Here is a 13,902-nt window from a genome sequence, read left to right on the forward strand (position 1 = left end):
GGGAGCTGTAGCTTATCAACAGCTGAAGCACCACAAGATCTTTGTCTTCTGGAATAAATAGTACTGATTCAGATAGACGGATGGTCAGAGAGAGAGGCCATAGTTCAGGCTATGGCCAAATTTTATACTTGTTTGATTCCTGGGAACTCCAGGTAAAGCTGGAAAAAGATCCTGAGAAATTTCTTATAACTGGACAGCCCTGAATGAGATGGCCCAAAGACCTGGTGATCTATTAGGAAGTTGTGTGTATTTTTAGTAATGAGAAAAGGGTAGACTAGAATAGAATTCTTTATTGGCCAAGTGTGATTGGACACACAAGGAATTTGTCTTGGTGCAAATGCTCTCAGTGTACATAAAAGAAAAGATACATTTGTCAAGAATCACAAGATACAACAATGATAGCCATAGGGTACAATAAGCAATCAAATCATACTAGGAAACAGTCAATATAGATCGTAAGGATACAAGCGACAAAGTTACAGCCATACAGTCACAAGTGGGAGGGGATGTGTGATAAGGAGTGATGAGAAGATTAATAGTAATAGGGTTGTCCTACAATCGACCATACTCCTACTAAACAGCTTTGGAGGAGGAGAGGGAAGGAAGAAGAGGAAGAGGAGGGTTATTTTCACTAGGACTATGACAACCCTATGAAAGGTGTGAGTGTGTTACACATCTTCAAGAGTTACAGCAGAGATGTCAAACTGGCAGTCCGTGGGCCAGTTGCATCATGCACAGGTCACATCCACCCCAGCTCTGTGAAGGGAAAAAATGTCACAAAACATCACATGACAACGTGACGCTGTGAGTTTGACACTCGTGGGTTATAGCAGCTACATTCTTCAGAAGGCTTGACTGCTTTAAAGGTTCCTTCCCTTGTCTCTGCGTGCATATGCATATGCAGTTACAGTCATTTTGCTTTGCTTGTGATTCCCCAGTAGAAGTATTGCCCATGTGTGTCTGCATATGCGGAAACTGGAGAAAACACTTGAAATAGCTGTGGCAACCCTTCTAGAAGATGTGGCTGCTTTAATACTTCAAGGAGGGGTGAGCCATTCATGCTTCTGCATTTTGCAAGGTGTCCTTGTGAAATGCTTTGCACGATCCTAATGTCCGCTTATTTGAATAGACTCAGTGGTCACAGGTCACCATAGTTCAAAGGTGAAGTTTATTTAAATTGGCTCTCACATGTTTTGGACTGCAGTCTGGTGCACTTCTACTTGCAAATAAACCCCAGTGTATTTAATGAGTAGTTAACTGTTTCTTAGTGGACCTACTCAGAATTCTGTAAGTATTCTCAATTTTTGCAGGAAAAAAAATGTAACTACAGATGTTTATTTTTGGTGCCTTTGAATTCCGTCACGTGATGTTTTGCGACGTTTTCCTTTTCGCGGAGCTGGGGTGGGGCATGACGCATCCGCCCCCTTGGGGAGCCAGTTTGACACCCCTGCATTGGATCATAACCTTTATCAAATAAAAGGCAAATCCCAATGTAGAAAAAGATGCACATTTGTTTCAGCTGGTGAATGGTAAGGCAATGAATGGTTTTGAATCTCTAAGAAGTTGAAACTTATGAATGAGCCCCACCTGCCTTCATGAATTCCCATTTTCTCAGTCCGTGTGTAGAAGTTTTCAATTTGCCATATCCATATCAGAGAACTGTAGGGTCACCTGCTTTAGAACAAGCCAGCATCGCAAACCACATTCAGATCTTATTATTGAAAACTGTTTAAAAAAAAGGAAAGATTGAGGTTAACAGTTGAATTATACGTACAAATGATGAACATGTAATTGCCAAAATGTATGAACACTTGCTGAAATTTGAAATGATGTCTTGCCCAAGATTTCTCCTTTAAGCCAAGACAGAAATATGTAAATTGAGCCCGTGTTATAATATGACATGTTGACTTATGTACTCCAATGATGCTGGAAGTTCAAACAGGGAAATCAAGGACAATCAAAGAGCTGAAAATTAAATCCTGAACACAGTATTCTAAATATCAGAATTATTTCAGTTCCTCTCTATTATAATAGCATTTTTATCTGAAGTCTTTAAATCCAACAGATGGTCATTAAATTTGAGATATCCAACAGAACTGGTCCTTTCTAAATTGTCTCCACTTCCTTTAATCCTCAAAAAATTTTCTTGTTACAATCCTATATATCAGCCAAATCAAATATAATGTCTGTAATATCTTTTTCCAGTAATGAACATCACGTTTATATTTCATAGTAACACAGTAAGCTTTGCTAGCACTCTAGGCAACCTCTGCAATTTGAGACGACTTTCATTTAGTTGATAATTCTTTAAACCAACTCAGATCTTCCTGGCTTATTCCACTTTTAGTTCCTGCTTGAGTTACTGTACAGCAGGGCTGTCAAACTCCCGGCCCACAGGCTGGATATGTCACATGCTGGCCACGTCCACCCCTGGTTTAGCAAAGGGGGAGGGGAAGTCCCGATATATCACATGACGCAGCCGTGACGACGTGAGTTTGACACTCCTGCTTTACAGTGTTTAGATTTCCTATTTTCTGAGTTTCAGAACATCCTGAACAGTGCTTGAATTTTTAGTGCTGTATCAGAATATCCAGAGATGCTGCCATTTTGTCTTTATTAGTAATGTGGCATGATGGTTCATCTGCTTTCGATTCATCCACATAAGCCTTAGTTTCTCTGCCTTTTGGGGAATCGCCTTCCTTAAGCATCTTTTTCTAACTAATATTGCCAATTAACGGAAAGTGAAAATGATCAGAAAAGAAAATTGGGAGGAGAATAATCAACTCAACATGCCACCTTCTCCCCATTAACTGTTTACCCTTCAGCATTTCTGTTTCTCTTCTTCATCTTGTATGTTGACAGGGTGATGATGACCTCATGACTGTGTGCATTGGTGAAATATTCCTGGAGTTTGTGAACATGCTGCCTGCATTCCAGACATATTGTCTCCAGCAGCCATCCTCCGTGAACATGCTCAATGCATTGGAAAAGGAAAAAGAGTTACTCAGGTGAGGATGGTTCCAAATTTTTAACTAGGCAGGAGGTTCAAGAAAACACACTTGGAAGCAATTGTGCTTTGGGGATGGATAATACTGATGGCTAGAACTGAGGAACAAATGTTTCTGAGCTTGTACTAACAGTGACATGTTGGCAACTGGGATAATGAAATGGCTTTACTCACCTATTGTTTTCCCTGAGTGACTAAGAGAGCCAGGTTCGTGAATAGGTAGTCTTCAACTTTTGACCACAAGTGACTCTAAAATTTCTGTTGCCAAGCAAGACAGTTGTTAAGTGAGTCTTATTTCATTTCATGACCTTTTTGCCATAGCTGTTGAGTGAGTAATAAGGTTGTTAGTAATAAGTTAATAATAAGGTTGCTAAGTGAAACTGGCTTCCTCATTGATTTTGCTTGTCACATGATCCCGGGGTACTGCAACTAACATAAATACATGCCAGTTATCAAGTGTCTGAATTTTGATCATGGGCCTATGGGGATGCTGCAATGGTCATTAGAGTGAAAAATAGTCACAAGTTACTTATTTCAGTGCTGTTGTAACTTTGAACAGTCACTAAACAAATGGTTGTAAGTCAAGGACTATCTGCAATGGTTCAGGTCAGAAACTGGGAAGTCATGAGTTCTAGTCTCACCTTAGGCATTAAGCCAGCTGGGTGATCTTAAACCAATTCCTCTCAACCCATGAAGAAAGAAATGGCAAACCAATTCAGAAAATCATGCTAAGCAGAAGGGACTAGTCAACACTTTGAGTCAACATTGACTCAGAAGTACAATGAAAGTCACTGAGACAAATCCTATTACTTTGCTAAACTGGAAGAGAATAAACTGAAACTATTGAGCCAACCTATGATTTTATTTTAATTCATTACTCCTGAGGTAGAAATTTGTAAGTGCAGCAAAGTTGATTCTTAAGTGGTAATAATATTAATAAAAAAAAAAAAGTTCTGAAGCTACCCTTATTTTCTGCTTCAAAGTTTTTATTTAGGCGGGCGGCGGGGAAATTTAATTTTTTTCCTGAAATTTCCTCTTAAAATGAAGAATGCGTGTTATATGCGCCTGTGCGTCATTATTTGAATTTTTTTTTCCAATTTGCCTCATAAATACGGGTATATAAGTATTTGATAGGAAGAAAGGAGATGAAAGATTATGATTAGGAATTTAGCATGTTTTCTAGGAAACAATACGAGTTTTCTAGGAAATGATCAACAATATGAGTCTTGGCGGAGCAGTGCAGTACTGCAGGCTACTTCTGCTGACTATCGGCTGCCTGCAATTTGGCAGTTCAAATCCCACCAGGCTCAAGATTGACTCAGCCTTCCATCCTTCCGAGGGGGTAAAATGAGGAGGCAAAATTGTTGGGGGCAATATGCTGACTCTCTAAACCGCTTAGAGAGGGCTGTAAAGCACGATGAAGTGGTATATAAGTCTAGGGCTATTGCTATTGCTGTACAAATTCTTGTCCAAAGTGAGTCTTGATAATAAAATCTACATTTGCATACCCTTGGAATTATTGATGAAATGGTAAGTGGTAGAAAACTAGTCCTTGGCTACCAATTGGATAAGTCAGATTTAGGAAATTCAAAATGCTAATTTTTGAATAGTTATATGCAATAGTTGCAATTATTTTCAGGTGGGAGAAGAAGCAAAAAATATATTAGAAAGAAAGTGGAATGCAGTATGTTTATAAAATTCTGGAAATTAAATAGTAATGACTGTTTCACTATTTAATCCACTGCAATTTTCATTATTGTTATTCAACTGAGCCTTTAGAAGCAGGCGCCAGGGATGGGCCACTGGCACAGGTTCAGTTGGCTCCAGCAACCTTATCTTATCATAACATGATCCTAAACGTTGAGGAGTCTACCCAACTAGTGCTTTTTAGCATCTTTTCTTTTGACAGAAAACATGGGCTATCTATTCTCCATTCGCTATACATGAAAAGAAATAGATGCTCTTTGGCCCTTACACATTTCTCCATTTTCATGTCTATATGTGAGACATTTTAGAAAAATGAGAATAGGGAACTGATGTGCAAAAGGGCAGGTTTGCCAGAGTCCCTCATGGAAGGCTGGATGTAGTAATTTAGTAAGCTAGTAAAGCCACGGGGTGCCCCCTGTCATGTACAAAGGCAATTCAAAGTGTGATTAAGTAAATCTTTATCATTTGTAAGTGCCGCCATTATACCTATGAATGGAAGGTTAATTCTGGGGATTCAGCATAATCGATGCTGCATTCAGCTGTCTTGTCCAAAACATCTGCCTAAGTCTGTGCAGTAATTGGGCCAGCCTGCTCTGCTGCCATTATGCAGAAATGAAGGACTTTGTCTCAGTAGATCTTTGTGGTAGGAGTGAATCAGTAGGGTTGACATTTCGATCCTTGCTCCATCTAAAAGATGACTCGTGATAAGATTCGGTTTTTGAGTAGAACTCCTATTTCTTACTCCATGCTGCATAATTTATATAATGAATTAAACTCTGAAATAGGCTGAGTGATTATCCAGAAGGATGAGTAGAGAAATAATTCAGTTCCACTAAGCATCAGCATAATGCATTGTTAAGGCACTGGGTCACTAGAGGTAAATATGTTTTTGTTCAGCACAAAAGACCAGCTCCACACTTGAGGGTCCAATTAAACTGATTTATTACCAAAACACAATCCCTAAACACAGGAACCTTCTCTACTAATGGTTAGCATCTGCTAGGAGTTAGATAAGGGTCGATGGAATTCAGGGAGGGTTGGACTTGGTCCACTTGTGACTACATAGGAATTCTAGGCTGGTTACTCTTTTAACTCCACCCCCAGATTTTCTTACAGTTTTGTATGCATGAAAAAAGTTATGATTTAATCACTCCCATTATTTGCAGGATATTCCTCAATGTTTCTCAGAATGACAACACTGCCCTTCGTCGCATGAATCTTCGGTCCTTCCTCATAGCTCCACTACAGAGAGTCACCAAGTATCCCCTTCTTCTGAGCCGCATCATCAAAGCCACTATGGAGTACCACCCAGATTACAGCAATCTGCTGGAGGCCAAAAGCCGCATCGAGTCCCACCTGGAACACATCAATATGAAAACCAAGCAGGAAGGGAATTCATGGACTCTGCGCTCCTTCCGCCAGGACAGCAAGAAGAACAGAGAGGTGATCAACATTGAAATGAGGGAAACTGCTCTCAAAACAATGGGCTGGCTGCGGGAAGAAACACGGTTTGTGATGGAAGGCTCCTTACAGCTGGCCCAGCCGCCTGATGGACAATGGGTGAAAAAGGGCAGCAAGACGTTGAAGTTCCAGAAGATGCAAGTTCTCCTGATGGTCAACATCAGGCGTGCATCTGAGTCCAGTTTTGAACCAGGGGAGCCAGGCTCTGTGAAAGATGCAGTATTGGTCCTTATTCGGGATAAGAACAATGGGAAGTTCAGTTTGCTCAGGGAGCCCTTGAGACTCAGCAACTGTGTGGTCTCTGTGGATCCCGACTGCGACGACACATTTGAACTGCTTGAGATAAGACGGGAATCCTTCATATTTCGAGATGGGGACAAGGCCCGAACTCACCACTGGTTTAGGCAGATAAGGAGGTACTCTCGGGAGCTGGGCTCCTGGAAGAAGCGGCGTAACGCTTTGCCCAATATCATGATAAGTGCATCTCACAATAGGTCGTGAGAGGGGCTGCCCGAGAAATGACTTGGCCAAGCTCTGAACCCCCACCAGGCCTGCTTGAATATCTCTTTGTCAACACAACTGCACAAAGGATGAACTTCAGCTGTTCAAATAGCATTGGTGCTACCTATGACCACTATCTACTAGGAAGGACTTTCTAACAAGTGCTTTGTAGTGCTGTTTTCACACCGCAGGCTTAACTAAGTCGGGTAAGGGCACAGGGCCTGTATTCACACAACATGGTAAGCCTGATGGGTCTTAACTTTGGTTAGGCTTAGCAAAATGTGCAACCCAGACCATTGGCCAGTTTATGGTTCCATGTGTTGCGTGATCCCAGGAAGTGGAATAATTCAGTAAGTCCCAGGTAAAGCATGCGGTGTGAACCACAACCAATGTTTCTAAATTCCACAAAAAAAAATATGAGTCCATGTTTAAACTTGTTAAATCTTCTTATCACCTAGACCCTAACCTAGAAACCTCAGTGTGGAAGCTTAACCTGGATACACCTATAGGCAGAGTGTCCTCTTACAGCATTCTTAGTTTGCAGCTAATTACAGAATCCTCACCCCGGAACTTCTGAGAATAGATAACACAGAACAGTTAGGGATTTCACTGGTCTAATCCTCTTTTTCAGCTTGAGTAGTTCTGTTCACATAGAAGCACACTTTTGGGAAACCTCGAGATTCTCTTTAGGTCTGCCATCCATTCAGTGTAAGAATTCTAGCCTCCCTTTCCTCAGGCCTGCATTCCCTTTGAAAAAAACCAGAGGCATAAGAACGTGAAGGCTCTGTGGAAGTAAAACTGCTTGAGATATTGTCATATCGAGAACCAACCTATCATTTACAGAGCTGGTATCAAGAAAGAAGGTAGTCCTCAGTTTAATGACTGATTGTTTCATGATCATTTGGAGTTACAGTAGACTTGGAAAAGGGGATTTAGGGCCCATAAAACAATTCCAGCCATTGTAAAATGTTGCTCCCCTGTGGTCATATGACCACATTTTAGGTGCTTGGCAACCGGCTCACCTTTACAACTGGTTGCAGCATCGTACAATCACATGACTACAATTTGCAATGGTTGTTTGCTAGTTTTCAGCAAAAAAACCCGAAACCCCCTCCCACTTGGGAGAATGGGTCCAAACTTACAACCGCATGATTCATTTAATGACAGTTATAAAAATGTCTGTAAAATTGGGTCCAGTCACGGGAACAAGACCGTCATGACTTATGACCAAAATTCCGGTTCCTGTTGCAGTCATAAGTAGACAACTACCTGTAAGCACTGAACATAATATGTGTTGTTGGGAACATGTCTGTATGAAAGGAAGAGAGGACAGCATTCTCCTCTTGGCCACCAGCTTGAGAAGTAACCAGATGAGGTTTTCATGTGGTAGAACAAGGGTGTTCAAACTTGGCAAGTTAAAAGACTTGTGGACTTCAACTCCCAGAATTCCTCAGCTAACATGACTGGAGGAGGAATTCTGGGAGTTGAAGACCACAAGTCTTAAAGCTGTCAAATTTGAAGACCCCTGTGGTAGAAATGTCAACATCCAGATTCTGGCCGGTAGGAATGGTTTTTTTGTTTTGTTTTGCACTTCTTGTAATAAATAGGTTCAACAGCAGTGACAACAAAATCAAGTGTTGTCTGACCTAGGAGTTGGGGGGCGGCGGAGTGGAAGAGGGCAGGCCTTTCAGGTTTGTGACCTATTGGGGATGATAATCTTCTCATACGGTAAATGGATACCCATTGGCATCAGATCTAAGGAGCAGGTCTCTTAAGAAATATTGAGCTCATATTGTTAATATTGTGCAGATAAGATGACGAATGTTTGCTATGTGACCTTGCATGACTGTGCTGCGGAAAAGCATCCTGGGACCATGTAATAGAGATTTCATTGTATGTCTAATAGTGTTAGGTAACATGCAGGTCAACTTTAGAGCAGTATTAATCCAATAAGAGAGAATGTTTAGACAGTGTCATTGTTTTCACATTGTTGCTTGCTGTCCCAGGAAATATTACTACCTTTAGGAGTTGTTTTTGCTTCTGGGAAGGTTTTATTTTATAAAAGAAAAATCTATGAGTTTTGTCCTCTTTTGCTCTCGAGACCAAGTAGGTGCCAGTTTGTTGAATTTTACATTGCCCAGAATGCATGTAATGTGTAAGATGGAAGAGAAGCCAAATACATATTTGACATTCACCCACAACTATTCCTGAATATCTATAGAATCCAGTGGACAAGCAATAGCCTCTTTTTAAGCACTAGTGGACTTAATTTGTAAATGAATTAAAGAACGACTGTAGAAATCCAATTCTGTATATATCCATTCGTTCCGAACTGTCTTCTGCTAATAAGGTTCAGTCACCTCTCCTAGTTGGTGACTTAACTACATAAAAATATGTGTTTCCCAACTTCCATCCAATAAGGAATCTGTCACAATGCATTCTAGATTAACAATAATGTATTTTAATAATCCCTTTTTATTTATTGTAATTATTTTGCACAGTTTCCATATGCTTCTCTGCATCAGGATTTAAAATGCTTGCTATTGAATATCTGTCATTCTACACTTCCTAGAGGTACTTCTCTTTCTTCCCAGGTATTTTCAAGCATGGTTACCAGGAAAGAGGAAGAAACAGACCCCATTTATTTGTTTCTATTTTGCAGACTGTCTGGTAGCTGAAATTCTCTAGGTGCTTTACAATAAAGCCCACTGAAAATAAAATTCGAATAAAAATACATAAATAAAATCCAATAAGATTTGGATTTTAGAATACAGTACTGCAGGCTACTTCTGCTGACTGCCGGCTGCCTGCAGTTTGGCAGTTCAAATCCCACCAGGCTCAAGGTTGACTCTGCCTTCCATCCTTCCGAGGTGGGTAAAATGAGGACCCAGATTGTTGGGAGCAATAGACTGACTCTGTAAACTGCTTAGAGTTGGCTGTAAAAGCATGTATAAGTCTAAGTGCTATTGCTATAAGATATAAAAACAGCAGGTAAACTAGGTAGCAACATAATGATGTTTGGTAATATTAAAGGACAGTTTGAACAGCATAGCCCACTTAGCTGCTGCTTCTTTCAGCAAACTTGGCAGAAGTCACTTTGGTGCATTTAGTAGAAAACTCCACTAGCTTTCCTCCCATAAACACAATACATTGACAGTGAATGTCCAGAATTATTCCTGGTCCCCTCTGAATTTCTCTAGCAAGCTCCCATGGGAATGCAGGATCATTGGCTGAGCCAAAAATTGTACTGCTGCGAATTGAGGAAAATTCTGTCCCAGCTGTTGTATTAATTGTATGGTGGCATTCTGCAAGTTAATCTTCTGTGCATCTATCTGCTGCTATTATTGCATCCAACACTGCTGCTGGATGCTTGGCAGATTGCAGAGCTCCCTGGGGATCAAAGGCCATTCCTAAAATTCCTCTCTTTGGGAAAAGGAGACTTGCAAGACCGTCAGACTTATGAGGTGTACCAGACAGGAAACCCAACCAAATGAGCTAATTCTACTTTATTGCAAAGATACATTAAAGAATCTTGCAAGTCTGAAAGTACTTCTCTCTCCCTCTTCCCATCCCCCTTACAGTCCCCAAACTAGGGAGGGACTGTTTTTGCCCCACCCACATTCCTGCTTTGGGCTAAACTGCCTTTTCTCTGACCATTCCCTTGGCTAAGTCTCTTTGCCCTGTCTCCCAAGATCATTCCTATATACCAGGGGAAACTTATGGCTCTGGGGCCTCATGTTCAGACAGGGAAACCTGGTAATGCCTGGCAGTACAAGCCAAAACAAATAATGCAATCTCCAATGTATCCTTAGTACTTCTGCCAATTCAATCTTAATACTCAAGTGGACAGGGAACCTGCAGAAGAAGATGGAATCCCCATGGACCACAGCAACTCACCTTCTCCGACTTCAAGTATGTGCTGGTGATGAACGGGTACTCTAGTGAATGCAACTGGACGAGGACACCTCTCCCAGTTCATTCAGCCAAATCTCTGTTTTATATATATATATATATATCAATCCAACCTTTTCATCTGCAACTAGATCTTGAGATAGGTTAAGTTTTATTTTGGATTTTTAAATTGTCTGGGGTTCCTTAAAATCAGCTAAGATTTTAGAGTAAGGTTATATATAGTAAAATATTCCAAGTGGCAATAATGGTTGAGGCAACACGTAATGCTAAGCCAGAACTTTTAATTGTGGAATCCTTGGTGCTCTCTGAGTTTGGTTGTTTGCACACCGTTCAACCTTGAGCTTCATATATTTTCTTTTATTAGTAACTATGGATCATTGAGAGACACATTGCAGCCTCCCATATCAATGTAGAGCCATAGTAGCAGAATTCACATATCCTCGAAGTCTGGAATGCATAAACTTGTTTTAATTGGAGGTATTGGCTTTTGCATATCAAAATGAAAATTTCATTTAACTACCAGTAAACCTCATTTGAGAACTAAATTAATGTAGTGGTCTTCCTTATTTATCAGCAGGAAGACTCAAATCCAGGAAGCCCCTACTGGCACTTGCACAACATCTGCCCAACTTTAACGATTCCCAATGGAAAGCCAAACGGGTGGCTGAACACCCAGTCATCGGAAGACATATAAATGACCCCACAAAAAAGGTGCCAGGCTTTGAAGCATGTCAGCAATCCTGCCTAGGACTAGCATCTCACATGGCATCTGCCAGGACTCTGTATAAATGGGACATTGTACCCTCTCAGTGCGACTGCAGGGTCCCATGTCAAACTAGATCACATGTAAGCTGAGGGCAAATACTGGTCTAGTATCTGATTTTTTAAAATATAAATGATGCTGTGTTCTAGTGATTAGATGGCCTAGACATTGGTATTTGAACACATATCTTTTTAACATTTATATTTTACTGTGTGTTTACTAATCTAGATGAAATGTTAATATATACTGCTAGTCCATATATGATATGCCATACGGTAAATAAATAGTGGTTAAGACATCAGGCTAAAACCCGGAAGACCTTGTATTCTAGTCCAGCCATAGACACAAAACCAGTTTGGTGACCTTGGGCCAGTCACTTTGTTTCAGCCCTAGGAAGAAAGCAATGGCAAATCACTTCTGAAAAACCTTGCCAAGAAAACTAGGGATCAATCCAGGCAGTCTCCAATAATTGGGCTGATTGAATAAGGAAAAAAAAGTCCCCATTTCATAATCACAGTTGGGCCTGGCAAATTGGCTGTTAAGCAAAGTGATGGCTAACTGAAAATGCGACTGTGCTTACAATCGTATTTTAGCTTTCCTTTGCTTTACAGACCTGAAAAGGTCATAAATATGATTGCTTAGTTATCTTTTCCTCAATGATGTAACTGCAAATGATTGCTAAATGAGGACTACTTATAAATCGTTTTTATTTAAACCAAAGATTCACAAATTCTGTAGTTCCATGTCGTAAGATGTTTAATAAATTTGGTTAAGTCATCTTATGGCAATAATCCTTTCAGATTTCTTTCAAATCGTTCTAATCTATTTGGAAACCCAAATATTATTAGTAATAGCCTTCATAAACCTTAACTATTCTTAGGATAAGAATATACTCTGAGGGATTTGAGGAATTCAGATGTATCAAACAAATCCGTTTAGCCATTGTTACAATATCTACACTGTTACAACTTATTTTTCTCGTTCTTTTGATCACTTCTTTCAGATAATGATGTGTTGGCGCTAGACTAAAATGACAAAATTAAAACAAGTGTGCAGTTCAGGTTTGTGAGCAGCATACAGATAATGTTTATAGGTTTTGTCTTTAGTAACAAGTTCTTGTTGAAGGAAAAAAACTGGAATGCCTAAGCATTGGGGACGATTACAGAAGTTCAAGAAGAAATTTAGTTGCATTGGATTTTCACATGGATTGATCAGTGGCTTCTTGAATACAAAGTATTAAGTCCAAATCATACACGTTGCAGTTTAGTGTAGTATATGAATTAATCTGTCTCAACATTTTCTCTGCATATAAATAATCAAGTTGGCACTTTGTGACACTAATCACAAACATTTTTTACTTAAAGCTCTTAAATCCTAGTGAAAGAGAATAATATTTTTAATTTCTCAAAATAAATTCAGGAGTTTGATAGTACCTTTTCTGATTAACACATTCTATTGAAAACTATACACACTGATGATCTATGGCACACTTCATCAGATGTATGAAATGCTAAACTGATGTAAGATTTAAAGAGGGTGTTCATACTATTACACGCGAGTCAGATTACAAATACATCAATTAGTAATTACGTGTTAAACTTTTTATAGTTTAACGAACTTGTTAGTTGGAAAAGGTGCTACCAAACTTTGTTTCAGATGCCATAGACTAATACAGCCCTTCTCCTATGATGTAGGTTTGTAACTCTTTTGCCCAACATTATATAAATTTGAAGGATTCTTTATAGTGCCCGACACTTGAATTTGTGATTCTGATCGTGGACTTTAACATTCTAGTGATTCCTATATGAATAGATCTGCATAGTTTACCTATCAAATCCAGAAACAATTAACAAATGTTGATTTAAAAAATTGGCAATTCTTCCATGGTATTTTTAGCCCATCTATAGAAAGGGCTGGGAAAGGAATATTTCTTTTAAATAAATCACTAAATTCATCACTGGATACACTTCATGTTCTGAGAGATACATTAACATTGTGTATCACATTGTATTGTGATATCCCCTTAGACTGAAGTATCTCTCATCTATTATTTGGCAGCCCTCTTGCTCTTCTAATGCAGGGATCCCCAACCTTTTCGACGCCGCGGCCCGGTTCTGGCATCAGCTGGGCGCCGCGGCCCGGTGTCAACTGGGCGCCGCCATCTTTTTTTGACGAAAAAGCGCTTCCGGTGAGCTTTCTACCCGGAAAAGCTCACCGGAAGGACTTTTTTTACCAAAAAAAGATGGCGGCGCCCAGCAACCAGCGGCCCGGTAAGGCTTGTTCCGCGGCCCAATACCGGTCCGCGGACCGGCGGTTGGGGACCCCTGTTCTAATGTAGCTTTATTTGGGGAGAGCTGTATTAGATAGTAAAAATCAAGGAGCACCTTTTCTAGCAAATTTATTAACCTAACTGAAGGGGTGATTAATGACATACAGAATCCTGAATTTAGGATTATTAGCAGACTCCTAATTCTAACTAAACAAATTATCAAACCCTTGACTTTTACAGGCATTATCTTGAAGTGTAAATCACAGACTTACAAGCACATGC

The 13,902-nt window shown here is 40.0% G+C and overlaps 1 protein-coding gene across 1 annotated transcript in view; it reads left to right on the forward strand.

Moving 5' to 3' along the window:
* Positions 1-7,532, forward strand: part of LOC113410657 (uncharacterized) — an 88,242-nt gene extending 80,710 nt beyond the window's left edge. Inside the window, exons 6-7 of the mRNA XM_026665315.2 lie at positions 2,863-3,008; positions 5,881-7,532. Coding sequence (XP_026521100.2) covers positions 2,863-3,008; positions 5,881-6,676 — 942 coding nt within the window. The 3' untranslated portion in view covers positions 6,677-7,532. The remainder of the gene's footprint in view (positions 1-2,862; positions 3,009-5,880) is intronic.
* Positions 7,533-13,902: the final 6,370 nt, after the last annotated feature.

The sequence above is a fragment of the Notechis scutatus genome, chromosome 1 (assembly GCF_049901735.1).
Source record: "Notechis scutatus isolate UNSWTSFEM ecotype Mainland chromosome 1, rNotScu1.2, whole genome shotgun sequence".
NCBI classification, from domain to species: domain Eukaryota; kingdom Metazoa; phylum Chordata; class Lepidosauria; order Squamata; family Elapidae; genus Notechis; species Notechis scutatus.